This window comes from Callithrix jacchus, chromosome 15 (genome assembly GCF_049354715.1).
Source record: "Callithrix jacchus isolate 240 chromosome 15, calJac240_pri, whole genome shotgun sequence".
Classification (NCBI taxonomy): domain Eukaryota; kingdom Metazoa; phylum Chordata; class Mammalia; order Primates; family Cebidae; genus Callithrix; species Callithrix jacchus.
This window is the reverse complement of record NC_133516.1, coordinates 74,954,171-74,981,745: the sequence shown is the minus strand read 5'-3', so window position 1 is coordinate 74,981,745 and position 27,575 is coordinate 74,954,171. Positions and strand designations below refer to the sequence as shown.

Sequence of the window (27,575 nt, the reverse complement as noted above, 5' to 3'; positions counted from 1 at the left end):
TCTGTCCTGAACATGCCCACGAAGATGTCCTGAATGACACTCCTTAACCGCAATTGCATGTTTCCATGGAAGCTACTGGTCTTCCTAATGCCAGGGAGGTGCCACTCAAGGCCTTAAAGCAGGAGTGTGTCAGAGTTACAACTAAGTATTATAAAATATTTAGTGCTAGTGATGAGTAGGACAGACTGAAAAAAGAGTGTGAGACTATCCCCAGTTTGAAAGCTGTGGTACCAGTCAAGGGCAGGTGTCACCACAGGAGGCCCAGAGGAGAGGAGAAGGCAGCAGGGAGAGAGTACAGGGCAAGTGTTTTGGCCAGGGTAAGAGAAGGAACTTTAGATTCCGCACCTCACAGCCACAGAAGTCCTGCAGGAAGTAGGCGAAACACTGGACAACATTCATGTGATTCTGGCCATCTTTACTGGAATAGCAGAGAAAGACCTTCGGCCGCGGCCGGAGCCTCTCTCTCGGGAGTGCTGCAGTGTATGTGGAAGCCTCAGAGCTCTCTTCATCTAAATGTGAATATATATTTTCTAAATTGGAAAAGAAGATAGAGTTGATACCTACAAGCAATGCTTTGTTCTGTTCCCTAAGACTTGGAACCCAGTGCTGTCTTCAAGAAAGAACAGTTGACATGTCTACCTAGAGCAGTCCCAGTCCCCAACTCCATCAGCCGCTTGGGTCATCACTTGGAATGGGACAGCTGATTTCTGCAGTGGAGCAACAAATGGTTAAAAAAAATTGTTCTTCACCTGAAACTCACCTTGGATAAACTAAGAAATGCTGCAGGGGCCACCCTGGTTAGCAGAGTGCCCAGAACTGACTCTTACAGCCAAGTGCACCTACTAGACCAATCAAGCACTGGCAGAGCTGATATTTTTTACAAGAGTTTTTATTGAGGTATAATTTATAAAAGTAAAGTACATAAACCTTAAGTGTACATCTCAGTGAATTTTTATGGAAATACACAACTGTGTAACCCTCATCCAGAACAAGCGATGGATCATTTCCAACTCCTCAGAAGGTTGTCTCATGCTGACTTTTGTAAATGATCAAGCCCTGCCTATATCCATACTCATACTTCAGGCTTCCTTTATGTCCCTGAATTTACTATCCTATGTTTGAAAATAGAATTATGGGCCAGGCACAGTGGCTCATGCCTGTAATCCCAGCACTTTGGGAGACTGAGGCAGGAGGATTGCTTGAGCTTAGGAGTTCAAGACCAGCCTAGGCAACATAGTGAGACCCCATCACTACACACACCAAAAAAATATTATTTAATTAGCAAGGCATGGTGGTGCATGCCTGTAGTCCCAGATCCTCAGGGGGCTGAAGTGGGAGGATGGCGTAAGCCTGCAGTGAGCTATGATTGTGCCACTGCATTCTAGTCTGGGCAACAAGCAAGACCCCATCTCAAAAATGTGTGTGTGTGTGTGTGTGTGTGTGTGTGTGTGTATAAAATGATGCCTGTCTTTCTAGTGGCTCCTGAGGTTAAAAGCCAAATATTTTAGTTCTGGGAATTGAATAGAATATGAGGCTTCCCAGGTGCCAGCCTGGAGGACCCAGGTACTCCCAGTCTCCCTCTCTGTTGGCAGCAACCCCTGGTCTGCCCCTTCTTGTGGGGAGAGACAGCACTCAAAGAGATACCTTGTTGCTTCTTGCGGCACATCACAGTGAAGAGCGTCGCGAATGCCGATATGACCACCAGTGGCACTGTGATGGCCACGGCTCTGATGGGCCCAGCCCACGGGGAATGCACTGGGAAATTTCAAAGGGAAAGCTTTAAACTTAAGCAGTGTAAAGGTTCAAAGAGCAACAACTGTTTTTCTTTTTAAACATAAGCCACGTAACAGGTTCTAGGACCTTCCAACCACCTTTCTCTAGTGCTGGTTTGGTGATTATAAAAGGATTCAAAGGTTCATTTTTTAAGAGTTGCAAAGAACTATTCAACAGTTAAGAGTCAGGCTGGGAGATTAAATACCTTTGAGTGAGAATTTTGCCTAAGGAAACCTCCCCTCCCACCACTTTTCTTCAGAGGACAATTGACTATTTATCCAGTCCCAGCTAAACACACCAAACTGGCTTTAATCTTCCAGGTATCCACATTAGAGTGGAAGGAAAGTCAGATTGGATGGAACATCTTTTAAGAGAGAGGAGACGAATTTTGTTTTGTTTCTATAAACCATGAAGTATAAAGAATATCAAATACCTTGGTCTAGAGTAGTCTAGGGCCAAAATTTCAAACAAACAAACAAAAATACCTACCTGGCTTTAAGGCATAATGCATCACTTTTCTTGTTGTGTTAGTGTCATCCACCAGCTGCAAAACAAAGGATGCTGCATTTTTTTTTTTTTTTTTTTTTTTTTTTTGTTTAGCAATTTTATTTTTTTTTTTTTTTTTTTTTTTTTTTTTTTTTTTTTAAATTTTTTATTGGATTATAGGTTTTGGGGTACATGAGCAGAGCATGCAAGACAGTTGCGTAGGTACACACATGGCAGTGTGCTTTGCTTTTCTTCTCCACTTCACCCACATTTGGCATTTCTCCCCAGGCTATCCCTCCCCGGATGCTGCATTTTTTTTAAAGTGATATATACCAGGTAAGTAGGAAAAATGGTAATTTCATTCATTTTTTCCATCAGTGGGCAGTGCGGGAAGGGGTGGGAAGCATGTACAGGAGAACAGCTGAAGGAAAAGAGCTGCTGGAGCCTGTAATCATCTGCCAGACTGAGACTAGGCATCATGTGTACTCAGGTTCATCTCTGCTTTCCCAGCTCTAAACTCTAAACTTCATCATGTTTTCTTTTATTAATAAAAACGCTATGTATTCATTGAAGAAGTCAGCTGGTGAGTCCCATATTCTAATCATGTTCAATTAAACTGACATCCTCACACTGATTTTACTGAGCTTCCATTTATGCTTTAAGAGGGTGTGTCAGTCTAAAACCACACACTGCTTCCAAGGAATGCAAGAACTGGGTGTTTCTAACAAAATGTTAAGACATGTTGATTGTCTTTGAATGGTAGGACTGTGGACACATTGTTAATTTCCTTTTCTATTTTCCTTATACTCTAATATTTGTAGTACCAATTCGATACTGGAAAAGAAATCTTAAAAAGGAAATGAAACATTACATTTACATGTTCTCTGAAGTGGTGTTTAGAACTTATTTATACTTACATACATTAGCAACAGAAACAGAGGAGGGTAGGCAAAAATAATGGGCATAACTTATTTTGCTGTTTTCATACAAAAACAAAAAAAATGTTAAGCCAAAATCTTAAAAATATATCTTTGTAGTATGAAGGAATACTAGAGATTTTAAGCCACAGTTATATACAGACCATATGATTACATAAAAATATTTATTAGAAATATTTAATGAAAAGATCAAAGATCAATTATATATAAACTTTTTTTAAAAGCATGTTAAGAACCATATAAAAATATAACTGTGCACACCTTCAATGGCTTGAAATTTTAGTGTTGTAAACAGCTGGAATTCTCTATGAACTGGGTTCATTCTATAGGATTAATAGGGCTTTCTTGTGTTATGCATACCTCAATTATATAATCCCCTGGAGAAACATTTTGAAGGAGGCAGCTGGTTATCTCTGTATTTTGCTCCTGCAACAGACCAAAGAACACTTTAAAAACTCACCTTTTAGACAAAGGTCATCAGGACATCTCTTCTCCCCAAGAGCTGAAGGACACTTGCCACCATTCTCAACCACAGTTTTCACAAAAGGTGATTAGGTCAGAAAGCAACTGTGTTTATCTGCCACATGTTATCTGAACTTCCCTTTGATAAGAGGCCCAGGACAGCCCAGGACCCCGGCCATAGTCTATGCAGCTGTTGGCACCCTCAGCAGGAATATTTGATTTCAAGACAAAGAAACTAGTTTGAATAACCTTTACTTAATAAAAGGGTGGGGAAAGAAATTACCAGTCTGTGTTTATACATATTTTATTTGCCACAATTTTAACATGGGCAGAAGGTCAAAGACCTTGATGGAGATGACAGCCAGCAAGGAGAACAAACAGCGACAGAACCCAGCATACACAGGAGCTTGTCTAAGGAGGTACTGGGCTTTGTCACCACAACCAAAAATTTTACTGGTGCCCACAGTGGGTGATCGGACAGTCCTTTGAACATCCATGAAACACTTTCCACTCTTCTGATCACCCCAGTTTAAGGGCTTGGTTACTCAATGTCTATTTAACCTTGGCCTATTTGTAAAATCAGTAGCCACTGAGTTAACAGTGGCTTGGCTCCTAGATCTGGTTTTTCCACTTACTAGCTGTGTGGCCTTGAGCAAGCCAGGTGACCTCCCTGAGCCTCAGCTTTCCCATCTGTAAAATGGAGATGACAACAGCCTCTGTTTCACAAAGTGGTGTGGCTTCAAGGAGCATAAAGCTCAGGGCCTGCCACACAGTGAGCACCTGACGAATGTTTAAAACAAAAGGACAGGCCAGGCATGGTGGCTCATGCTTGTCATCCCAGCACTTAGGGAGGCCAAGATGGACGGATCACTTGAGGTCAGGAGTTAGAGACCAGCCTTGGCAACATGATGAAACCATCTCTACTAAAAATACAAAAATTAGCTGGGCATGGTGGCATGCGCCTCTAATCCCAGCTACCACAGAGGCTGAGACAGGAGAATTCCTTGAACCCAGGAAGCGGAGGTTTCAGTGAGCCAAGATCACATCACTACACTCCAGCCTGGGTGACAAAGCAAGACTTCATCTCAAAAAATACAACAAAAAAAGCATATGTGTGTGTGTGTGTGTGTGTGTGTGTGTATCTATGTGTATATATATATGGACAAATGAGAAATACTTAATTCTTGTTTATTCCTTGGCAATACTGTTACCAGGCTATATCATCACCAGGACATCTGGGTTATAGATAACTAGGGAGAAAAGGACAGTGGCAAGACGGCCCTGAGACATGCCCAGTGATTACATTCTCGAGTATTTACTGACCACTGAGAGGAAACAAAGTGGTGAAATTTTAGTGTTGTAAATTTCTAAAACACCACTTCTAACCACTGAGAGCCAACAAAGCCTAATGCTCACCTTAATCAACCCAAATTCCAGTGGCCCAAGGCGGGGGTCACTTTAAAACACACAGTGTTCCTTTACGTACACCCAGCAGCTCACCTGCTTACAGGTCTTTCTCTTGAAAGGTCCTTCATGCTTGAGCTTATAGTGAAGATAGAAGAAACGGAAGCCGAAGTTGTGCGGTGCGTGATCGAAGGACACCTGCATGTCCAAACCATGCTGGCTGATATTCAGGTTCCGAGGCTTCCAGACTGGAAGGAGGTAGGACCCAGAGTGAGTACCCAGAGGCTACCCCAACACCATCACAGTGGCAACACTTTGGGACTTGATAGATGAGAACACTATTACTTACAGGGTTTACAAGCCAGGTTGTCCGGCTGTAACAACAGGTCACAAGCTATTAAGACAATAAAGACACATGTTTTTAGTTTTAGGACAGTTTAGCATTTTCTTCTCCCAACAACCCAATGAAATATAAAGATTCTGTGCTGGGTGATGCTAGAAAAGGTATAAAATACATCAAATTCAACGATGATTTTCACTACTGTACAGTTGTATCTTATGAAAATTTAAATGGTACAATATAAAAATATTAATGCAATTTACTTTACGCCACATAAATGGTAACAGTGTAAAGTCACCCAGATTCTAAAAGCTTGTCAGGCATTACATAATTTCAAGGCTTGTGGCCAAGGGCAGCAGAGCTATGTTCACGCTACAGTCACATGGAGGCTCTGTTTCAGCTGTAAACAGAAATGATGCCAGCCCCTCCCCATTGCAGAGATGTTTAGGCACAAGAGAACTGTGGAGTGGTCCTAGTAGCTGCTATAGGATTATTTTAACCTTCACTAATATTCTAATTTAAAATGCTTTTGATGGTTTCTCAAAATGACATGCAGGCATAGAAGTAGTTGTGTCAGCACTGAAAACCAGGTACCAAAGCCAATAGCTTTGAAACAGAATCTAAACGCAATAAAAACACAATGAGAGAGGCCAAACAGCTAGTCCACTGTGTCATACTACTTGCTAACCCAGGGAGTGTCTCCATATAATGCCAAGAAAACTGAAGGCAGCATCAAAACCACAGTGCACTGAAATGGTGATAAATGTTGACATTCCAGGAACACACACCCTGCTTCCACCTTACCCCCAAACAGACACATTGATTCTATGCCAATGGGAAAAATTCATCTTAAATTATGCTAATTTTGATTTAGGTGAGGCTTTCATAAATACAGTCTTTGAATCTTCTATCTGGTTATTATGTGCAAGTCATCCAGAGATGATATGACATACACATGGTCTTTGCCTTATGAAATCTTATTTTAAGAAATGAGACCAATTGTTAAAATAACTTTGATGCATAGAAAACAACCACAGTAAGAATTCTGCAGAGGGAGACATTGGTGTAGGCTTGAGTTGCAAACAGAAACATCGTAAAGGATGAGGACTGCAACCAGACCTCACAGGAGGGGATGTCAGACAGGACTGACAATCCAAGGCCTTGAATGACAGAAAGACTGATCAGGAAGGCAAGAAGGAGCTGCTACTGGTTGCAGGATGACCAGCCACCAAAGTTTGAAAGCAGCACTGGTTCCAGTGGCTTGTGCTTGTAATCCCAGCACTCTGGGAGGCCAAGGCAGACGGATCGCCTGAGGTTGGGAGTTTGAGACTAGCCTGACCAACATGGAGAAACCCCATTTCTACTAAAAATACAAAATTAGCCGGGTATGGTGGTGCATGCCTGTGATCCCAGCTACTCAGGAGGCTGAGGAAGGAGAAAGGCTTGAACACAGGAGGCAGAGGTTGTAGTGAGCCGAGATCGTGCCACTGCACTCCAGCCTGGGCAATAAGAGCAAAACTCTGTCTCAAAAAAAAAAAGAAAAAGCAAGAAGCAACTCAGAAGATTAAAGAGATACCCTGTACAGAACAGAAGGTGATCGACCCAGCACAGTTGGTGGTTGAGCTCAGAGCGTGGATTCCAGAGTCAGACTTCCGGGGTTCAAATCCAACTCCCTGTAATCCCTTCACCTTCTCTGTGTGTGATTTGACATCTAGTAAGTGGAGATAGTACAATTAAATTTTTTGTAGGGTTGTCACAGAGGTTGTTTGGAATTAATATTTGGAATGCATTTAGAACAGGGCCTTGCACATAGACATTAAATAAACAGAACTTTCTAGAAAATAATTTTTTCTTAATCTAGTCCTAAAAATGACAGGCCACCCTCCTGATAACAGTTAAAAGATGGATTTCATGTTCCTGCCCTTTACCACAAAATCAACACACTTTTTATTCCTTTTTTTTTTTTTTTTTCTTTAATCCAATTGCTTTGATACATGGCTGTCTTTTGGTTTTTTTAGGTTTTTTGTTTTTTTTTTGAGATGGAGTCTGGCTCTGTTGCCCAGGCTGGAATGCAGTGGCATGATCTAGGCTCACTGCAACCTCCCCTCCCAGGTTCAAGTGATTCTCCTGCCTCAGACTCCCGAGTTGCTAGGACTACAGGTGTATGCTACCACACCCGGCTAACTTTTGTATTTTTAATAGAGACAGGGTTTCACCAACTGGCCAGGATGGTCTTGATCTCTTGACCTCATGATCCATCCACCTCAGCCTCCCAAAGTGCCGGGATTACAGGCGTCAGCCACTGCGCCTGGCCCCACGGCTATCTTTTTTAACTAGAAATGGGGTCTTGCTAAATTGCCCAGGCTGGCCGCAAACTCCTGGGCTCAAGTGATCTTCCTGCCTCAGCCTCCCAAATAGCTGCAAGTATAGGCCTGTGCCACAGTGCCTGGTAATGCATGGCTGTCTTAGTGGTAGTCACAGCATCCTTAAAAATATCAACTGTCAGATCTGTTCTGTAAGCCAGGAGTAGATATATCTGGTTAGATGAGCAGTGTCTGTACCTAACCTTAAATCTATAAAGTGCTTTTCTGGATGCTTTTCTCCTTGCCATGCTTGTTTCATACTAGTATTTAGCATGTTCTTTTTTTTCTCCACAGAGACAAAGTCTTGCTCTGTCACCCAGGCTGGAGTACAGTGGCATGATCTCGGCTCACTGCAACCTCCACTTCCCAGGGTTCAAGTGATTCTTCTGCCTCAGCCTCTCAAATACCTAGGATTACAGGCGCCTGCCATCATGCTTGGCTACTTTTTGTATTTTTAGTAGAGACAGGGTTTCACCATGTTGGCCAGGCTGGTCTCAAACTCCTGACCTTGTGATCTACCCTCCTCAGCCTCCCAAAGTGCTAGGATTTACAGGCGTAACCCACGTGCCTGGCCTTGACATGTTCTTGAACACATTTCTGCAGAAAAGTAATTAAAAACAGGAGAAAAGGCTTCTCATGGGAACCAGGCAGGAAAGACCACACTCACCTCGTGTTCTGAAGAAAAAAGGGTGGTAATTGCTTTCATTTTTAATGGAAGGAAAAGGGACCACCTTTACAAAATAATCCGTTTCAAATTTCATATTCAGGAAAGGTTGAGATTCCATTCCCTAAAAGGGAACAAAAACACAGTGACATCATGGAGAAATTACCCACCCTCTACCTACACAAGGTCTTCGCTCCTACCCCAGCTGCCACCCAGACAGAACTCCAGATCTGTAGGACATGTTCCGGGAAGGCGGGAAGTCAGGTCTAGTTGCTGGACCAACTTGAGGTTTGGATTACTTAACCATGAAGATGGACAATGTAGTCTGTTTTTTGGCAAAGAATTCATGGCTTGTTAATATTGAATCTCAGAGTTGGAGGGCAGGGTGAGCCCACATACACTCTTCGGAGCACAAAGACACCTTCCAGGATTGCTGTTCCAGCAGTAACCCAAGAGGCGTGTTTATACAGAGGAGTGCTGAAGAGTTTCCCTGGGAGCGTGGAGCAGGCTCAAGGTGCTGCTGTACTATTCTTGCCCATGCTGGTGGGTGGGGTGGACCCCACAGCCCCTCCTTCTCAAATTTCAGACTTTGAATAGACTATTCAGGTCCCCAGAACAATGGCATGTCTTCAGGAGCACATTCCCCAGTGTGACTTACAGTTCTTTTGAAGCTACTGTTGAGCTGCTTCGGATCCTTTAGAATCAGTTGTTGGCACTGTCTTCCCTCCGACTTCAGCTCCTCCAGTATTACCCGAAATCCTTTCAGGAATTCAATGCCTAAGCAAAGGAGAATGCTTTTATTAATAGTGAACCAATTACTTCTGAACAGATTCTCCTTCCTCCAAGATTACCATCTGCTCTACCTACACACCAGAGTTAAAGGAATTCTAACTCTGGCTAAGGTATCTGAGTCTATAGAATGGAAAAAACATATCCCCTGCATTCCTCTGGTAAAGACCAGGTGATTTTCTCCATCCCACCATTACTAATTAATCCCTAATCCAGCCAGCTATTTCATAAATACCCATTGCCTCTCTGGCATTAGGGTTTAAATATTTAGACTCCAGTTACAATTTATCATAAAAAGCCTGAAGTGGAATATATAATTTCTAGGTCATTACGCAGAGTACATTCAGCTGATAATTCCCAGTGTTGATTAGGGAATCCCCCAAAACCATGTTTCCACTTCAAGTTTTAGCTCTATATTTTTTGGCACGTCTCACTGAGCAACATACAAAATTCCCAACAAATTGTGTCTGGACCCAAGGGGTTCTGAGGCTTGAGATTAAATAGCTTAGGGGAATGCCTATGTGATTTACAAAGCGGTTCTTGCTCTAATCATGCCTGAAAGGCAGACACCCAAGGGCTGCCCAGTGTGTGCTCTTCATACAGTCTCTGAGGCCCCGAGACACCCACAGCGCCACTGAAAGGCACCAGCCCAGCCTCCTGCCACCTGAGCTCCCCCCACTGCACGTCCGACTAGATGCTTTCAAAAGGATTAAGCTCTGATGGCCACAAGAGCCAGCACCAGGGCTGTGTATCCCACGGAGACTGAAGTGGTCCAACTGCAGCTGGAGAGCCCCAGCAATTGGAGAGATATCGATTTCACATTCTTTCTGAACATTTTCAACCCTTCCCCTCCCAGGACAAAAGTAATTACACAGGATGCAATTAAGGAGGTGGGAAATTTATTGATGATAAAGGCCAGGAAAATCTTTTTCTCTTTCAAATAGGTCCTCCAATCCTATAATTATTTGATGAAGAATACATATTTCATGGTGGGAACGGCAGAGAAGCAACAATTAGAGCTTCACGTTTTAGGGTTTCAGAGCATTATTGTGCACAGGTACAGACTCTGCCATGTTGTATTTCAATTACAAAGCTTCCTGTTGGGATGAAAGCCAGATGACCAACCACCAGAGATTCAGACAAGGTGATGACAAGGTCGTTAGACCAACAACTATTTAGATCTCACAAGACTTGCCTTTTGAGATACAAAAAAAAAAAAAAAGGTTTTTTTAGTTTGTTTGTTTTTGTTTTGTGAGACAGAGTCTTGCTCTGTCTCCCAGGCTGGAGTGCAGTGGCACGATCTCGGCTCATTGCAGCCTCTGCCTCCCAAGTTCAAGAAATTCTCTTGGCCAGGTGCGGTGGCTCACACCTATAATCCCAGCACTTTGGGAGGCCGAGGCGGGTGGATCATGAGGTCAAGAGATCGAGACCATCCTGGTCAACAAAGTGAAACCCCGTCTCTACTAAAAATACAAAAATTAGCTGGGCATGGTGGTGTGTGCCTGTAGTCCCAGCAACTCGGGAGGCTGAGGCAGGAGAATTGCTTGAACCCAGGAGGCGGAGGGTGCAGTGAGCCGAGATCGTGCCATTGCACTCCAGTCTGGGTAACAACAACGAAACTCCATCTCAAAAAAAAAAAAAAAAAGAAATTCTCTTGCCTCAGCCTCCCGAGGAGTTGGGACTACAGGCAAATGCCGCCACACCTGGCTAATTCAAAACAAGTTTTTTTAAACAAATCCTCAGTATTAATCCTAAGATTTCATTTATGCAACATTCCCAGAATGACTATTTTACAAAAGCCAGGTGATTAATATGATTAACAGCCATACATCTCACAATTATATAAAAAATTCATCAGCTGAGGTGGCAAGGGGTGGTTCTTGTTCTTCTTTTTAAAAGATTAGCCTAAAAACCACCATGCCAAGGTTCTGGGGCTGAGCGAAGAGGCAGCAAACGTAATTCCTTTATCACTTTAACACATTATAGTACTATTAACACCTTGTAGTTATGTAATGATTAGCAATTTTATAGAGCAGCTTCCCATGAAAGAACTTATTTGCTCTCTCTCCCATCATTTAAACTCATCAAATCCTCCCAACAACCAGAGGAGGAAGGTATTATTATCCCCATTTTACAGATGGGGGAACTGAGGTTTATAGCAGCCAATTGGTTTGCCCAGGGTCACACAGAAATAAAATGGCAGAGGTGAGATTTGAACCCAGGAAGTGGCTCTCAGCCAGTTCTCTTAACTCATATGCTTTTCTACCTTCCAAGAAGTGTCCTTGATAGAATGTAACAGAAACTCTCCAGCCACTCCCACCCATAAAGCATCATCCAAGAAAAGCCTGTTCCATGTCAGTTTTCCTGCCATCAGCTCACATCTCTTACTATCATTCTAATGAGGTGGCCTGCAATTCGTCAGGCTAACTCCTTAACCATTTAAGCCTTACATGGAATGACCACTTCCCTTTTATCTACAGAAAATGTTTTTAATCTTTAAATGTTAAGATAATATTATTTTTGGAAACCCCAGTGGGTTAAAACCCAGAAGTATTGATATGGAGACGTGGTTCTGCCCATGGGTCTGCTCCATCCTCCCTCTCCTGCACACAACCTTCCTGCAATCTGGTTCTTCTGAGATTTATCCTGTTCAGATTAAGAAATTCAGACTTTATTTTACTTCTCCCTTGGCCAGGATTTTACAGGGAGAAGTAAAATTACAGGATTTGTAACATCAGATGGTAGCATCAAAGCGGCAGGCCCAAGAACCAGGTTCTGATCATGGTAATAGCAGCCAATATTCTTTGAGAGTGCTCCGAAAATGTATCATGGGTGTCTCTAACTGTGAGGCAGTTCTCATCTCTACACTTCATATAGGGAAGGTGGGGCTCAGTGAGGTTAAATATCTCATGTGAAAGATCAATTCTGGGGGTTCAAACCCAGGCCTGTCTGAACAAGTGGTCCCTCCCACATTTCATACTTGGCTAACCCATTCTTTCCTGTGTATCTTCGATTCATTCAAGAGGACAAGCAGATTTAGCCCCAACCTGAATCTAGTCAGATAATACAGGTTTGCTTTTTTCTTTCGTTTTTGGGTTTTTGTTTTTTTTTTAATGTACTTATTTATTTTTGAGACAGAGTTTCACTCTTGTTGCCCAAGCTGGAGTCTAATGGTATGCTCTCAGCTCACTGCAACCTCTGCCTGGCAGATTCAAGCTCTTCTCCTGCCTTAGCCTTCCAAGTAGCTGGGATTACATGCATGCACCTTTACGCCCAGGTAATTTTGTATTTTTAGTGGAGATGGGATTTCACCACATTGATCAGGCTGGTCTTGAACTCCTGACCTTAGGTGATCGACCGGCTTCGGCCTCCCTAAATGCTGGGATTACAGCATGAGCCACCACACCCAGCCTGTTTTGTTTTTTAGAGACAGAGTTTCGCTCTGTAGCTCAGGCTTGAGTGCAATGGCACAATAATCATAGCTCACTGCAGCATCAAACCCTAGGCTCAAGTGATCCTCCTGCCTCAGCCTTTCAAGTAACTAAGACTATAGGCTTGTGCCACTATGCCAGGATAATTTTTTAATCTTTTTATAGAAATGGGGTCTCACTTTGTTGCCCAGGCTAGTCTCAAACTCCTGGCCTCAAATAATTCTCCCATTTTGGCCTCCCAAAAGTGCTGAGATTACAGGTGTAAGCCACCATGCTTGGTCTGCTTTTTTGTTTGTTTGTTTCTTTTTCATTTTGTTTTTTTGGCTCCTACAGAATTTAAATAAAAATTCAAGCCAGGCACGGTGGCTCACACCTGTAATCCCAGCATTTTGGGAGGCTGAGGCAGGCAGATCATGAGGTCATGAGTTCGAGACCAAGCCTGGACAACATGGTGAAACGCTGTCTCTACTAAAAATACAAAAATTAGCTGGCCATGGTGGTGGGCACCTGTAATCCCAGCTACATGGGAGTCTGAGGCAGAAGAATTGCTTGAAACCAGAAGGCAGAGGTTGCAGTGAGCCAAGATCATGCCACTACACTCCAGCTTGGGCGAAAGAGTAAAACTCTGTCTCAAAAAAAAAATCAATTTGTTGCCAACATTTAAAAATTCATTGATTTCATTGTTTTACATGAACACTGGGATTTTCCTGAAAAATCTTAACATGTGCCAATGCTGGGCTAGCATGTCTCTGTGTCTGCAGAGACTGCTAATGCTGAATGGCCATTATGACCATGGATGGGCCATGGGCTTTCCTGGCACTGCTGCCCTCCCACCCCCGACTAGTGCTGAGGTAGAGGCCAAGAAGACCTCAGTGCCATTTATTACTCATGCAATATTATTTTTCAAGCCCAAGTGACTAACAATAATAGAAGAAACAAAAGACCATGGGGCAAGGACTCAAGCCATGTGTATGCCCTGCAAATACATGCAACAAAGTTTATAGTGTATCTGTGCCAAATCCAACGTAAGCCTCACTCCCATCAAGACCTGCCTGGTTCCCATCATGTGGGAGCTTTGCACTGGGCCCTATCCATCCAGGTCACCACTATGCACTCAATTTTTGACCACTCACCAAGGGCCCCTGGGGACCAAAGAATGGTGACTGCCACTTGGTCATGGCAAGCATACTGGCTGATGGTGATGTTCTGCGCGTCAGCAATCACGTGCTTCCCCATTGGATTCAAGTAAGTGGTACAGTCTAGAGCGTAGGGAGAATGAGAACAATGAAATTTAAAATTTCATTTTTATTTTCAGGTTCACTATCAAAATAAACAGGGCATGTCTGAAGGTAGCCAAATCTGTTCTGTTAAAGACGTGTGCCTCAAAAGCCCAAATAATACATCAGAGGTTGACTACTGCTTGGAAAACTGTCAGATACTAAAGAGGGATGATTTGTAGCACCACCACCATCACCCACTTATCCCATGTTAAATGCCAGGGCAGTGTTGGGAGGATCTTACACAGTGTGGAGTCTGTGTGTGTATCTGACATGAACTTTTTTAAACCTAAAGTAATTATTTACATTAAATCAACCAATTTTCAACATTTCAGAGTAATTTGAGGGAGCAGGGGCTAAGGGGGGATAGCAGGGTTTGGGGGAATTAGGGAGGGATAACATTAGGAGAAATACCTAATGTAGACGACAGGGGAAATGAATGCAACCACCATGGCATGTGTATACCTATGTAACAAACCTGCATAAGCTGCATATGTACCCCAGAACTTAAAGTATTTTTTTAAAAAGCAATATATAGTAAAAAAAAAATTATTCCTAGATAGTTTATTCTTTTGGGTGCTATTGTAAATGAATTTTTTTGGTTTCCTTTTAGGACTGCTCACTGCTGGTTTATAGAAGCACAGCTGATTTTTGTGTGTTAATTTTGTATCCTGCAATGTTTAATAAATGTAATAATTATAGTAGCTTTTTGGTAAATTCTTTGAGATCTTCTTCATATAAGATCATGCCATCTGAGAATAAAGATAGTTTTAATTCTTCAAAAAAAAAAGTGATTTGAAACAAAACAATTGCTTAATAACTTGGGCATTGTTTGTTTAAAAAAAAATGCAGAAGGCCAGGTGATTGGGGGAAAGGAATTAACACTCAGATGTGAATTTATAAGAGAGTGAGTCTCAGCAAGACTCTTAACCCAGTAGCACAGGGTACTAACTCAGTGATCAAGTGATAAGAATATTAACTAGCATTGGTCAAAGGTAAAATTTTTGTTCCGAGACATCATGTGTCATCAAAGACACCAGAAACCCCCAGTAAATCCAAGGCACCCAAGGTTTTTGTTTTTGTTGCTTAAAAAACAAAAACCACATCAATCTTTGATTTCGTCTGAGGAGGTTACTCACTGCCACCTGTCAAGATAGCCATAGTAGCTGCACCACCTGGTCTTGCTAAATACACCTTCAAAATCTGGAAGTTTCCTTAAAAAAAAAAAAAAAAAAAAAAACGCCAAAAGCTTCCAGCAAGAATCAGGCTGTTACTTCAGCAAATGGCCATGAGCTGTTCTGGCAACTCTTGCAGGGAGAACCATTTGCCATCCCCAGCAGACACCACTCATAATTCTTATGCTGCTTCATCCCATTTCTATCTCAGTGATCAAACCTGAACACCCTCTCTTTTAGTATCTGCTGCAAAAGATCATCAGTTCCATTAAACATCCAAACCTGTCCATTACCCCTCTGAAGCCAGGGTGTTTTTCTTTGGGGTAAAGCATTCCAGGGCACTTTGTAAGAAGCTCTGTGAGTCTGCCTTTTTCTCCCTGTAGACGTTACTGTACATTTCCCATTTTTATGACTAAAAATGTTCATTGGAGACATTTAAAAACCACAAAACACTATAAGAAAAATACAAAAGGCATTCATAACCTCTTACCACACAGAGGTGTGATGAACATTCTAATGAATACCCTTCCAAGCCTTAACATGCACATAATATTTCTCCTTTTAAATGTATTAAAGCATAACATACATACACTAAAATGCACCCCCCATACTTGTAAAACTCCATCCTTCATGCGGCCCGTGTTCTGCTTTATTGCCTGACTACATTAGGCACACTACTTACTCCACTAAACTACATCTGCTTAAAAAACAGTTATATTGGGACTTCATGTTTGGATCCCCTTCCACGAACACTCCCTTTGTGGAAGCTGTTTTTCTCTCTCCTGGATTTTCCCTCTGGAGTCCCCTTCCATGAACATTCTCTCTTGGAAGCCTGTCTTCCCCTCCTAAACTCCATCTCTCTCTATTCCCTTCTACTCAGTGTGGAAGCTGCTTTCCTCTCCTAGATTCCATCTTTCTGGATTCTCTCACTCAAAGAATTTTTAAAAATTGATGGAACTGAAAAAAAAAAAAAAAGACAGTTATATTTACCTTTCTTTTCTTTCTTTCTTTTTTTTTTTTTTTTTTTTTTGAGATGGAGTTGCCCAGGCTGGAGTACAATGGCACGATCTCAGCTCACAGCAACATCTGCCTCCTGGGTTCAAGTGATTCTCCTGTTTCAGCCTCCCAAGTAGCTGGAATTACAGGCATGTGCCAACATGCCCGGCTAATTTTTGTATTTTTAGTAGAGACAGGTTTTCTCCATGTGGTCAGGCTGGTCTCAAACTCCTGACCTCAGATGATCCACCCACATCAGCCTCCCAAAGTGCTGGGATTACAGGTGTGAGCCACCAAACTGGCCCGTATTTACATTTCAGTATTACTTCTTTCAAAGGATGCTAATAATATAACCGAATTCTACTTCTAGTGAAAATTCACTCTCAAAGTAATCAACATATGTTATCTGGGAGAAGAAGAGATTTTTGAATAGGAAAAAATTTATAACACCTGGTTTAACACCCTCACTTTACAAATGAGGAAACTGCACCTATGAGAGATCAGCTCTTACCACTTGTATCACAGCACAGAGCTTATTGCTACCAACATGAGTTCTAAATCAGAGGTGTTCCACCTGCAAAACTCCTGACTGAGACCAGATTCCCAAAATTAAAAAAAAATTTAAGGCTGGGTGCGGTGGCTCAAGCCTGTAATCCCAGCACTTTGGGAGGCCGAGGCAGGTGGATCACGAGGTCAAGAGATCGAGACCATCCTGGTCCACATGGTGAAACCCCGTCTCTACTAAAAATACAAAAAATTAGCTGGGCATGGTGGCGCGTCCCTGTAATCCCAGCTACTCAGGAGGCTGAGGCAGGAGAATTCCTTGAACCCAGGAGGCGGAGGTTGCAGTGAGCCGAGATCACGCCATTGCACTCCAGCCTGGGTAACAAGAGCGAAACTCCGTTTCAAAAAAAATAAATAAAAATTTAAAAAATTAAAAATAAAGCAAAATCCTGTCATACTTGTAAAGTTCAAATATTTTGATTTATTGTAGTCTATAATGAAAGAGAAACCTGGGAATCAAACAGCTCTGAAGAGATGCATGAACAAGAGCAAATCATGGTTGTTGTGGTTGTCATTGTTTTCTTTGTTCATTCCTAATGCCAAAATTAACACTGCTTGCGTTTCTGTAAACACAATTATGAAATATAAAGTCTAAGAATTTTTTTTTTTGAGACAGAGTCTTGCTTTGTCTCAAAGAGTCGCCCAGGCTGGAGTGCAGTGTCATGATCTCAGCTCACTGCAACCTCTGCCACCTGGGTTCAAGCAATTCTCCTGTTTCTGCCTCCTGAGTAGCTGGGACTACAGGTACATGCCACTGTGCTCAGCTAATTTTCATATTTTTAGTACAGACAGGGTTTTACCTTATTGGTTAGTCTGGTCTCAAACTCTTGACCTCAGGTGATCCCCCTGCTTCCGCCTCCCAAAGTGTTGGGATAGGCATGAGCCACCACACCCAGCCAATATAAAGTCTAAGCATTAAGAAAATTTAATATAACCTACTTGGGCATACCCCCTCCCCCCGGAATGTAAAGGAAAAAACATGGAATTCAAGGCCAAAGGAGGCAGAGAGACGTGTAAAATTTAATTTTGACTGAATGGAAAGACATTTTTTTCCTTTATAACATTAAATGACAAAGAAATAGAAAAATAGGATTTTTAGTAATTTTGTTGAAAACCCAATAATTGGTTCTTAGTTATTTCAAACAAGTTACTTCAGCTGACTAGTAACCAGTCAACTGAGCTGTAACAGGAACTTCCTTGTGGAAGACAGAAATATCTTTTTCAATGGAAAATATGAAATAAGTTTTTCTACACAGCCTGGATCCAATTATTAGTAATTTCAAAGTTTTGGATTCTGGTTACAAAAACTTTATGCCCAAATGACATTTTCCCAAAATGCAACTGAACTTCAAACATCTCAGGAGTCAATACAAGCTGCGAATTAAATTCTAATTAAATGTTGAAGAATTAAAAAGGAAGTGATGGCTAAGAGACAGGCATAGGTATGTGACCAAATGAAGAAAACAGCAAGATACTTTAAAATTTTACAGATAGAGATCCTCTTTCACAAACCCCCCCCCACCTTAATTTTTTTGAGATAGAGTCTTGCTCTGTTGCCAACCTGAAGTGCAGCAGTGAGATCTGGGCTCACTGCAACCTCTGCCACCTGGGTTCAAGCAGTTCTCCTGCCTCAGCCTCCCAAGTAGCTGGGATTACATGTATGAGCCACCAGGCCTGGCTACTTTTGTATTTTTAGTAAAGACGGAGTTTCATCATGTTGGTCAGGCTGATCTCGAACTCCCAACCTCTGGTGATCCGCCTGCCTTGGCCTCCCAAAGTGCTGGGATTACAGGTATGAGCCACCGCACCCAGCTTACAATGTAACAATTTTAAGATACAAATGTGTGTGTCAGATTCATACCCACAGTTGCTGGCATGGCTATTTTAGGCTAACCAGTGAGGACTTACATATGTAACTGAGGCCGTTCACATCAGTGGTATGTATGTGTTCTGAGTAAATGCTGAGATGCTAATGAAAGATTGGCACATCCATGATACTTGATTCAGCTAAGTAAAGACATGTATACGGGATCTTTTCTTTGAGTTACAAAGTGAACTTCTAATATGTGCTCTTGGTCCCAGCAGATCTTACGTTACAATCAAGAGTCCAAAATTTTCCCGTCAGCTGCAAATAAGCACTTGTATCTCTAATTTAATATGGGGTTTGTGGTCGGGTGCAGTGGCTCATGCCTGTAATCCCAGCACTTTGGGAGGCCAACGTGGGCAGATCATGAGGTCAGGAGTTCAATACCAGCCTGGCCCACAAGGTGAAACCCAGTCTCTACTAAAATACGAAAAATTAGCTGGTGTGGTAGCTTGTGCCTGGAATCCTAGCTACTCAAGAGGCTGAGGGAGGAGAATCACTTCAACTCAAGAGGCAGAGGTTGCAGTGAGCCGAGATCATGCCACTGTACTCCAGCCTGGGCAACAAGAGCAAAACTCCATCTCAAAAAAAAAACTGTTAGAGTGTTATCACAACTTTTAAAATCCTGCTTTAGCAGTGATTATTCCAAAGGCCTTAATGCAAATAAGGCCTTTACTTACATTGATTCATAATCCTGTCCAAGAGATTAATCAGATGCCAGAAATCACTAAATATGAGTCAAGTTCCTTCTTGTCATTTTTACTTATAAATTATGGCTCATAAAGCCAAAATCGTCACAGTTCTTTACAACTACCTTTTTTATGAATGAAAGAAGGTGCTTAGAAAAAGTACCCCCATGCCCTCAGAAAAGAATTCAAGAGTCACCCTTTCTTGGGAGAAAGGGCAAAAAGTGGTGCTTGTATTCCAACTCCAATTGGACTGACTTCTATATTTATAGATATCAATTACTAAGTGTACACTGTAGCTCCCAGGTTGAGCAGTTATAAGCATTACGTCATTTAAACCTCAAAATGATGCTAGAAGATGGAAACTAATTTTTATTTTATACAAGAAAACTGAAGGCTGGAGAAGTCAAATCACCAGCTGTAGCTCATAGAATGGTGGTGCCAGGCACAGTGGCTCACAGATGTAATCCCAGCACTTTGGGAGGCAGAGGCAGGCAGATCACTTGAGGCCAAGAGTTCAAGACCAGCCTGGCCAACATGGTGAAACCCAGTCTCTACTAAAAATATAAAAACTAACCAGGCATGGTGGCATGCATCTGTAGTCCCAGCTGCTCAGAAGGCTGAGGCATGAGAATCACTTGAACTCAGGAGGTAGAGGCTGCAGTGAGCCAAGATCACACCACTACACTCCAGCCTGGGTGACAGAGTGAGACTCTATCTCAAAAAAGAAAAGAACATTAAAAAAAAAGAAAGAAAGAAAAGAAGAAAAGGAAAGAAAAGAAAAAAAACTGATAGATGGGGAACTGGGGTTGGAGCCCAGGTCTGGTCAGCGATGACCAACCAACTGCAGACCCCTGGCCAGTCTGAGCCCCAGATTCACACAGATTCACCTTGTGTGAATTTCAAACTGATTCACTCTGTGTGAAATTTTAAAAAAAGACTGCTGTTATTAAAAAATGTTTACACAAAAAGCACAAATTTCCCACTGTTCTTGGAAATCAATTTGCTACCTTCAGTGAGAATTCCTCATGGCCACAATATTGGGAATTAAGGAGTCAATGCTACCCTCAGAGAAGACATGAGCTAGCCAGTTTGCCATAGTCTCCACCATTCCCTAGCACCCTGCACCGGGGCAACTTTATGTGTTCCCTGCTGGACCATACTGGCAGCTGTGTCCTTAACAACAAATGCAGATAAACCCCAAGGAACATAGGGAGGGTCTCCATACATACCTTTTCTAAATACTATGGAAGACACTTGACCTGGTCAAGCTCTCAAATACTTGAGTGGCTTGAGACTGAGCTGCCTTAGCTATTGACAAACCTGAACAGGTTCAGAAAATTCCTCAACTCCAAGACTGCGGCGTCCTTGATTAAGCATGGCTATGTAATCTTTAGTTGACTCAAAGGGCTCCATTCTTCAGCAATAAAGGTGGTTACTTACTGTCATACTTGAAGGTGATGTTGTGCAGCCCACTGTTTCTGCTGGCCAGCCCCACTCCCTGTGGGAAAACAAGAGAACATGATGCAGAGTGAAGCCAATTTGCTCTTCCAGCACAGATCCCCATGGAATCCAAACACAGGCAGTACTGCTGAGACCCAGGGTCATGCCAGTCCCCGGGCATTGTCCCACCACTCTTTCTGCCCACTTCATGGTCCCCCACGGCTGCCAGACTCCCGGCAGCCCAGGAGATTCCTAACTGCTAGGCCAGAGGGATCATGAGCACTTACTTCTCCTAAAACAATAGAGGCAGGCTGTTCTATGTTTAGGGGTTAAATAATAATACATTAATAGTAAAATTGGGAGAAAGACCAAGAGCTGCCAGATGGAACCCTTCCAATTAGATCCACTTTGAGCACTGATTTGTTATAAAATTCGCCTACTCCAGACATCCTCATCCACAAGCGCTATTAAGCCATGACAGATAGGCAATTCCTCAAGTCTAGGGAAAGCGGTTTCTCATTCCAAGGCTGGGAAGGAGTATGGGAATAAGCTGTTACTTTTAATGAGAAAATTCTTCACTGCATCCATACCTATGCTTGGAATACACAGGGTGGGTCATAAAAGAAAAAGAAAAAAGACTTTAAAAGGCCTCTTACTCTTGGTGATGTGGCCGTTAGCCATCTGCACTCTTAATAGCAAGGCTAACGACTGTGCCAGACTTCCTACTTTAATTATAGCATCCACAGAGCCCAGAATCCTCCCGTTGACCCCGCCTTTTCCTAACCCACCACTTAACCATCATGAGAAAAAGCAGCTACAGATCTACCAACTCCCATTAACTGTTTCTGTAATACTCTGCAAATGTGCCATATAGCATTAATTGCAGAATTCTCCAAAATATGTTAATTCTGAAATAATAAATGATGGGAAAATATTCCAGCCACACAGCTAAAGTTTCCACTTAACAAGAAGGATGTTGGAGGGAACCATATGCTGGCAGCCTGGCATTTAACGGGCAATTGTTACACCAAAACACAATGTGGAGAACACTTCTGATGGAGCCCAGGGTTTTAGGTCACAACCACATGACATCCATATGCCACAGGCACATTCACGCTGCTTATCCTAAAGCCAGGCACACCCACTGAAACTGTATTCCTGAATCCAGATATACATGGGCTTTGGGAAAGCACAGCTGGGCAGAAAGAGGCACATGGACACCCCCACCCTCACCCCCCACTCTAAGGTGAGGAATAAGTAACAGAAAACCTAAATCCACATGGTGCACCAGCCCACCATGTGGATTTACTGGGGCTCCCCTTCTTCCTAGTTCACCTTCCTTCTCCAGCTTTCCTCCTTCTAGCCTTTCTTCCCCTCATATACAAGATTCCAGAATTCGCCACCTGAACTGAAACACTTTGAAAAATGCTGTTAACTTATTAAAATCCTAAGAGTGGCCAGGCATGGTGGCTCACGCCTATAATCCCAGCACTTTGGGAGGCCGAGGTGGGTGGATCACAAGGTCAAGAGATCGAGACCATCCTGGTCAACATGGTGAAACCCTGTCTCTACTAAAAATACAAAAATTAGCTGGGCATGGTGGCGCGTGCCTGTAGTGCCAGCTATTGGGAGGCTAAGGCAGGAGAATTGCTTGAACCCAGGAGGCGGAGGTTGCTGTGAGCTGAGATTGCGCCATTGCACTCCAGCCTGGGTAACAAGAGTGAAACTCCATCTCAAAAAAAAAAAAAAAAAAAAAAAATCCTAAGAGTGTCTATAACTGCTTAGGGACAAGACCACAGTCTGTGCAACTAAAGGCTGCTCAACCTACAGAAGGCAGACACCAGAGTAACACAACCAGGTAGGAGCCCAGGAACAAGACAATCCAATCCCCCACAACCTTTGGCCTTTGCCCAAGACCAAAGCTCAAGCTCCCCACACCACACCCTTCTGTGCTCTTATAAACCCCCAACACATAAACTCACTCCCCATCTATTAGGGGCCAGACATCATGTTAGCTCCAATGGTAAACAAAAGAGCCGCTGTCCCCAGCCTTATGAAATAAATTAACATAGAGTTCATTCTTTTAAAGAAGAGTAACTAGGCATGTGGATTATACCCTAGGCATGCAGATAAATTTCAAATCATACCCTGGCCATCCAAGAATGCCCAGTTTAGATGGCAAAACAAGGTATATATAGCAAGGGTAAAAGAACCTGGTGTAAGTAAGTACAGTGTATGAAATGCCCAAAGACAGCCCTTGAGTAAGGATGAATGAAGGATGGGTAAGACCACAGGTTCTAAAAGCTTAACAGGGGGAAGGATAACTAGGCTAGAATGAAGAGGAAAGCAGAGCAGCATCATGGGAGGAAAGAAAACTGTAATCCAGAAGCCAAGGTTAATACCTTAATCCTCCCACCCTCTACCAGATGAACTATGGCAAACCACTCTACTCTAGGGGTCCCCAACCCCAGGGCCCTGGACTAGTCCTGGTCCTTGGCCTGTTAGAAACAGGCTGCACAGCAGGAGGTGCGCAGCAGGTGAGTGAGCATTACCACCTGAGCTCCGCCTCCTGTCAGATCAGCAGTGGCACTGGATTCTCAGGAACACAAACCCTATTGTGAACTGTGCATGCAAGGGACCTAGGCTCTGTGCTCCTTATGAGACTCTGATGCCTGATGATCTGAGGTGGAACAGTTTCACCCCAAAACCATCCCCTACTGACCCCCCAGTCCATCAAAACGTCATCTTCCATGAAACTGGTCCCTGGTGCTAAAAAGGTTGGGAGCCACTGCTCTACTCCACTGGGTCTGGGTCTGGGTCTGGGTCTCCTCAACTGCCTTTTTTTTTTTAAGAATTTACATGGCTTCCCTCTAGGAGGTGGTTTTGAGGAGGATCAAATGAAGCCTGGTACAGGATGGACTTTTGAAAAAGGAAACATTCCCATCTAATACCATGCTCCCTGGTGCATAGGGGCACTGGTGACCAAACAATACCTTGTCAGACTTAGTCAGCTTTTTTTTTTTGTTCCAGTTTCCCTTATATTTCTTTTGTTTGTTTCCTCTATATTCCTATTGCAATATGTTATTCACAGATATTTATTGGGCAATGGCCAATGCACTGTGGAAAGGAACCCAAGACAGTGAGGCATGCCATGACATGCATGCTAGAATCTAAATCCCTCCAAACAGAGTCTCAGTGGTGTGTGTGGAGCTGTTCAGAGGGGGGCTTGGTGAGCTGGCCTGGAAGGACAGTGAGGCTTACCTGTGACATCCATTCACTCTCTGCTGAGCATTCCACCTTGGCTTAAGACTCACAAAGCTGGGCACTCAGCTGTGAACCAGACCCAGGACTTGACCTCGAGGGGCTCTGGTCACATGCATTTTTGCCCTTGCTCCCCTGCTCCGAACCCTTCACTGGCTCCCTGTCCCTCCAGATCATTCCTGATGTGACACCTGCCTACCTTCCCAGTCACTCCCCTTCGCACCTTCTAAACCATTTGGACACTGCAGTTCTGCTTGGAAAATGTCCCCAGGCATGCCTGCATTCTCAGAATCCCCTCCTCTTCTATTCCTATCATTCAGGTCCCGCTCCCCTGGTGGGCTGCTTGCCGCATCACATTGTGTTCCTGACACATAGGTCTGCCTGCTATTCACTTGATGGGAGCACGGTAATTCATTCCCACAATTTGAGTAGCATGGCACTTTTAGGGATATAGATGCAAAATGATAATTCCAATTCCACAGAAAATCAGAGATCATAAGACCCTGTGGCCATCCAAGCCTGGTCAGGTGCTCAGAAGCAGGAGACACCATCCCAGGTATCTGTTCTTACATGAACTTTAAAGACTTTGGCCAGGCATGGTGGTTCACGCATATAACCCCAGCACTTTGGGAGGCTGAAGTGGGTGGAGTCAGGAGTTCAATACCAGCCTGGCCAACATGGTGAAACACTGTCTCTATTAAAAATACAAAATATTAGCTGGGTGTGGTGGCAGGCGCCTGTAATCTCAGCTACTAGGGAGGCTAAGGCAGAAGAATGGCTTAAACCCAGGAGGCGGAGGTTGCAGTGAGCCAAGATTGTGCCATTGCACTCCATCCTGGGCAACAAGAATAAAACTCTATCTCAAAAAAAAAAAAAAAGACCTTTCACTCCTGGAAGTTCTCAAGTGCACAGCTTCTCAGCACATGCATGGCATATGCTCTATCAGGCTGTCCTTGACTCAATACCCAAATAATGCTTCAGCTGCTCTAGAGACCTCAGAAACCACCTTAGCAATGGTATCCCAGGCTAGCCCATGGTGCACTTCTATTTTCTTTACACCTCATGATAGAATCGTAGCCCCCTAAACATGTCCACAGTCTAGTCCCCAGAACCTGTGACTATGCTATTTTACAGAGCAAAAGGGACTACGGAGATGTAGTTAAGTTCAAGTATCCTGAGATAAGGAGTGTATTCTGGGTTATCTAAGTGGGCTCAATAATCACAAGAGTCTTTATAATAGGGAGACAGAAGGGTCAGAATGAGAGAAGGACATGTGACAATGAAAGCAGGAGAGAGAGAGAGAGAGAGAGAGAAAGAGATTGATTTGAAGTACTGGTTTTGAGGATGGAGGAAGGAGGGGCTAAGGAGCCACAGAATGCGGCAGCCTCTGGAGACTGAGAAAGGCAAGGAATGGATCCTCCCCCACAGCTTCCAGGAGACAGCTCAGCCAACACTTTGATCTTAGCCACATTAAGATTCATTTTAGAATTATGACCTCCAGAACTATATAATAAACGAAGGTTTTGGTAATTTATTACAGCAGCAACTGAAAGCGAATATACACTCATACAATTTCAGCTGCAATATGGATAAAATAGATCTCTATGTCACACACACATGGCATGTGCTGTCATTCCCCCACCCTGCCCCCAACAACCATGACTGATCCCTTGTCCCTGCATTCTCCCCAGTCCAAGCTTCAGGCAGGCATAGAACATGAACCCATCAAAACTGCTGCTTGAGATTCTGCTATCCTAGATGCAGGCTTCTGCGGCTGACCTGGAGTAGAGAAGTGGTTAAGACAATGGGTTTTGGAGTTATGCAGATGTGTGTTCAAATCACCACCTTTCAAGCTGTGTGACTCTGGGTAAATTTCTGAGCTTCCCTGAGCTATAAAGTGTTTGAATAGGCTGGGTGCAGTGGCTCACGCCTGTAATCTCAGCACTTTGGGAAGCCAAGGTGAGTGGATCACCTGAGGTCAGGAGTTCGAGACCAGCCTGGCCAATATGGTGAAACCCTGTCTCTACTTAAAATACAAAAATTAGCCGGGTATGGTGGCAGGTCCCTGTAATCCCAGCTACTTGGGAGGCTAAGGCAGGAGAATCGCTTGAGGCAAAGGTTGCAATGAGCTGAGATGGAGCCATTGCACTCCAGCCTGGGAGACAAGAAAAAAAAAAAAAAATGGGTTTGAATAAAATTTTGTGAAAAACAATGTATGAGATGACATAAATCAAGTGCTCAGCATAGCATCTGACACACAATAAACTTATGTTATGTCATCCTTCCCAAGAAGGTTACCACCTCAATAAACAGGTGAGAGTTATACCTTAGGACAAGTTACAAAGAGATACATGAGCAAGACCAGAGAAAGCTCATAGGTGGTGCATTTTCTAGGTATGATCTGTCTCCTGCATTCAGAACCTTGGAGGATTGTGGAAGATGAAACGACAGACAGGTCAGGGCAAGGTGGTGGAAGGCATTGATCACCAAACTAAAATGCATTCAACATATGGTCATGGTAGCCCAGTAACTCCAGTTCTGTTAAGAGTATAGGTTGGATTAGAAGCGGAGAGGCTGAAGACAGGGTCCAGGAGGGTAGCCCTTAAAACCCCTGCCTATAGTCCTGGGCCTGGCATATAGTCAGCCCTTGACAAGTATAAGTTTCTGCCTGAATAAATGAATGCAGAAGCCAAGTAATATACCCCAAGAACCTAGCTTGGCGTTACACAGTGATTTATGGGCTTAGAATGAGGGCCTACACTAAGAGAAGACAGTTAAGGCAACTTGCAAAGCTGTTGACCAGCTTTGTAAACTATTCTTCAGGAGACAATCCCAAGCTTTTAGCTACTATACCCTTTTTGATATTTAATGAGCTGATGATTAAAAATACTTGTTTGTTGCCCATTACTTAAAAACTATAAATGCCAATGCAGTGGCCTCAGGGTGCCACATTCTTAGTTAATTAACCACCTCCATTTGCTTCACTAACGGGTAGCTTTTAATTTGCTCCAAAGGGAGCTAAGCAGCAAGCCCTGAGTGCCTGGAGCACTGCTATGAAATTCCTTTGGTTGGTGCTCTATGGTCAGTAGGGACGGAAGCAACAAATGGGAACATAATGGAGAAAACATCTTTAACTCAGGAAGGGAGGGGAGAATAACCCTTAAGTGCTCTAACGGAATAAAATTCAAAAGCTAAAAACCCACACCATGCTCCAGCCATATGGCAAAGAAGCAAAGGGCTGGATACAGCGGAGCAGGATCCACAGGCAGCAGCCAGGGACAGCCATGAAGGTAATCAGACAGCCAACTTCCTGAGGGGTCTTCAGGGATTCTAAGCCATATGAAGACACCAACTCCCCAGAGCAACATTTCCAATTCACCTCCAGCATAGCTTAACTGCCATTTTGGAAAAATGCATTTTAAGAAGAACTGTGCTAAATATAGCTCCCCTCTTCCAGTGGAAGGCAGGCCAAACTTTCAAGTCAAGTAAGGAATTTTCAGAAAACCAGTAATGTTTTAGTGAACAGAGTTAGATTGAAAATTTAAATAAGAGCATTTGTTACAAAGAACTGAGAAGACAGGTTTGTTTTGTTTTGTTTTGTGCTTTTTTTGAGACAGAGTCTTGTTTTGTCGCCTAGGCTGGAGTGCAGTGGTGTGATC

At 43.2% G+C, this 27,575-nt stretch overlaps 1 protein-coding gene across 3 annotated transcripts in view; it reads right to left on the bottom strand.

Moving 5' to 3' along the window:
* IL17RD (interleukin 17 receptor D) overlaps window positions 1-27,575 on the bottom strand; it is an 81,611-nt gene that overhangs the window by 10,658 nt on the left and 43,378 nt on the right. Inside the window, exons 2-11 of one of the 3 annotated variants that reach the window (XM_035273870.3) lie at window positions 20,656-20,713; window positions 13,784-13,909; window positions 9,089-9,207; window positions 8,434-8,554; window positions 5,413-5,457; window positions 5,160-5,311; window positions 3,558-3,623; window positions 2,263-2,317; window positions 1,645-1,755; window positions 346-530 (exon numbers count right to left, since the gene is read on the bottom strand). In XM_035273870.3, coding sequence (XP_035129761.3) covers window positions 346-530; window positions 1,645-1,755; window positions 2,263-2,317; window positions 3,558-3,623; window positions 5,160-5,311; window positions 5,413-5,457; window positions 8,434-8,554; window positions 9,089-9,207; window positions 13,784-13,909; window positions 20,656-20,713 — 1,038 coding nt within the window. The remainder of the gene's footprint in view (window positions 1-345; window positions 531-1,644; window positions 1,756-2,262; window positions 2,318-3,557; window positions 3,624-5,159; window positions 5,312-5,412; window positions 5,458-8,433; window positions 8,555-9,088; window positions 9,208-13,783; window positions 13,910-20,655; window positions 20,714-27,575) is intronic. The other 2 variants (XM_078351848.1, XM_078351849.1) reach the window with 2 other exon arrangements.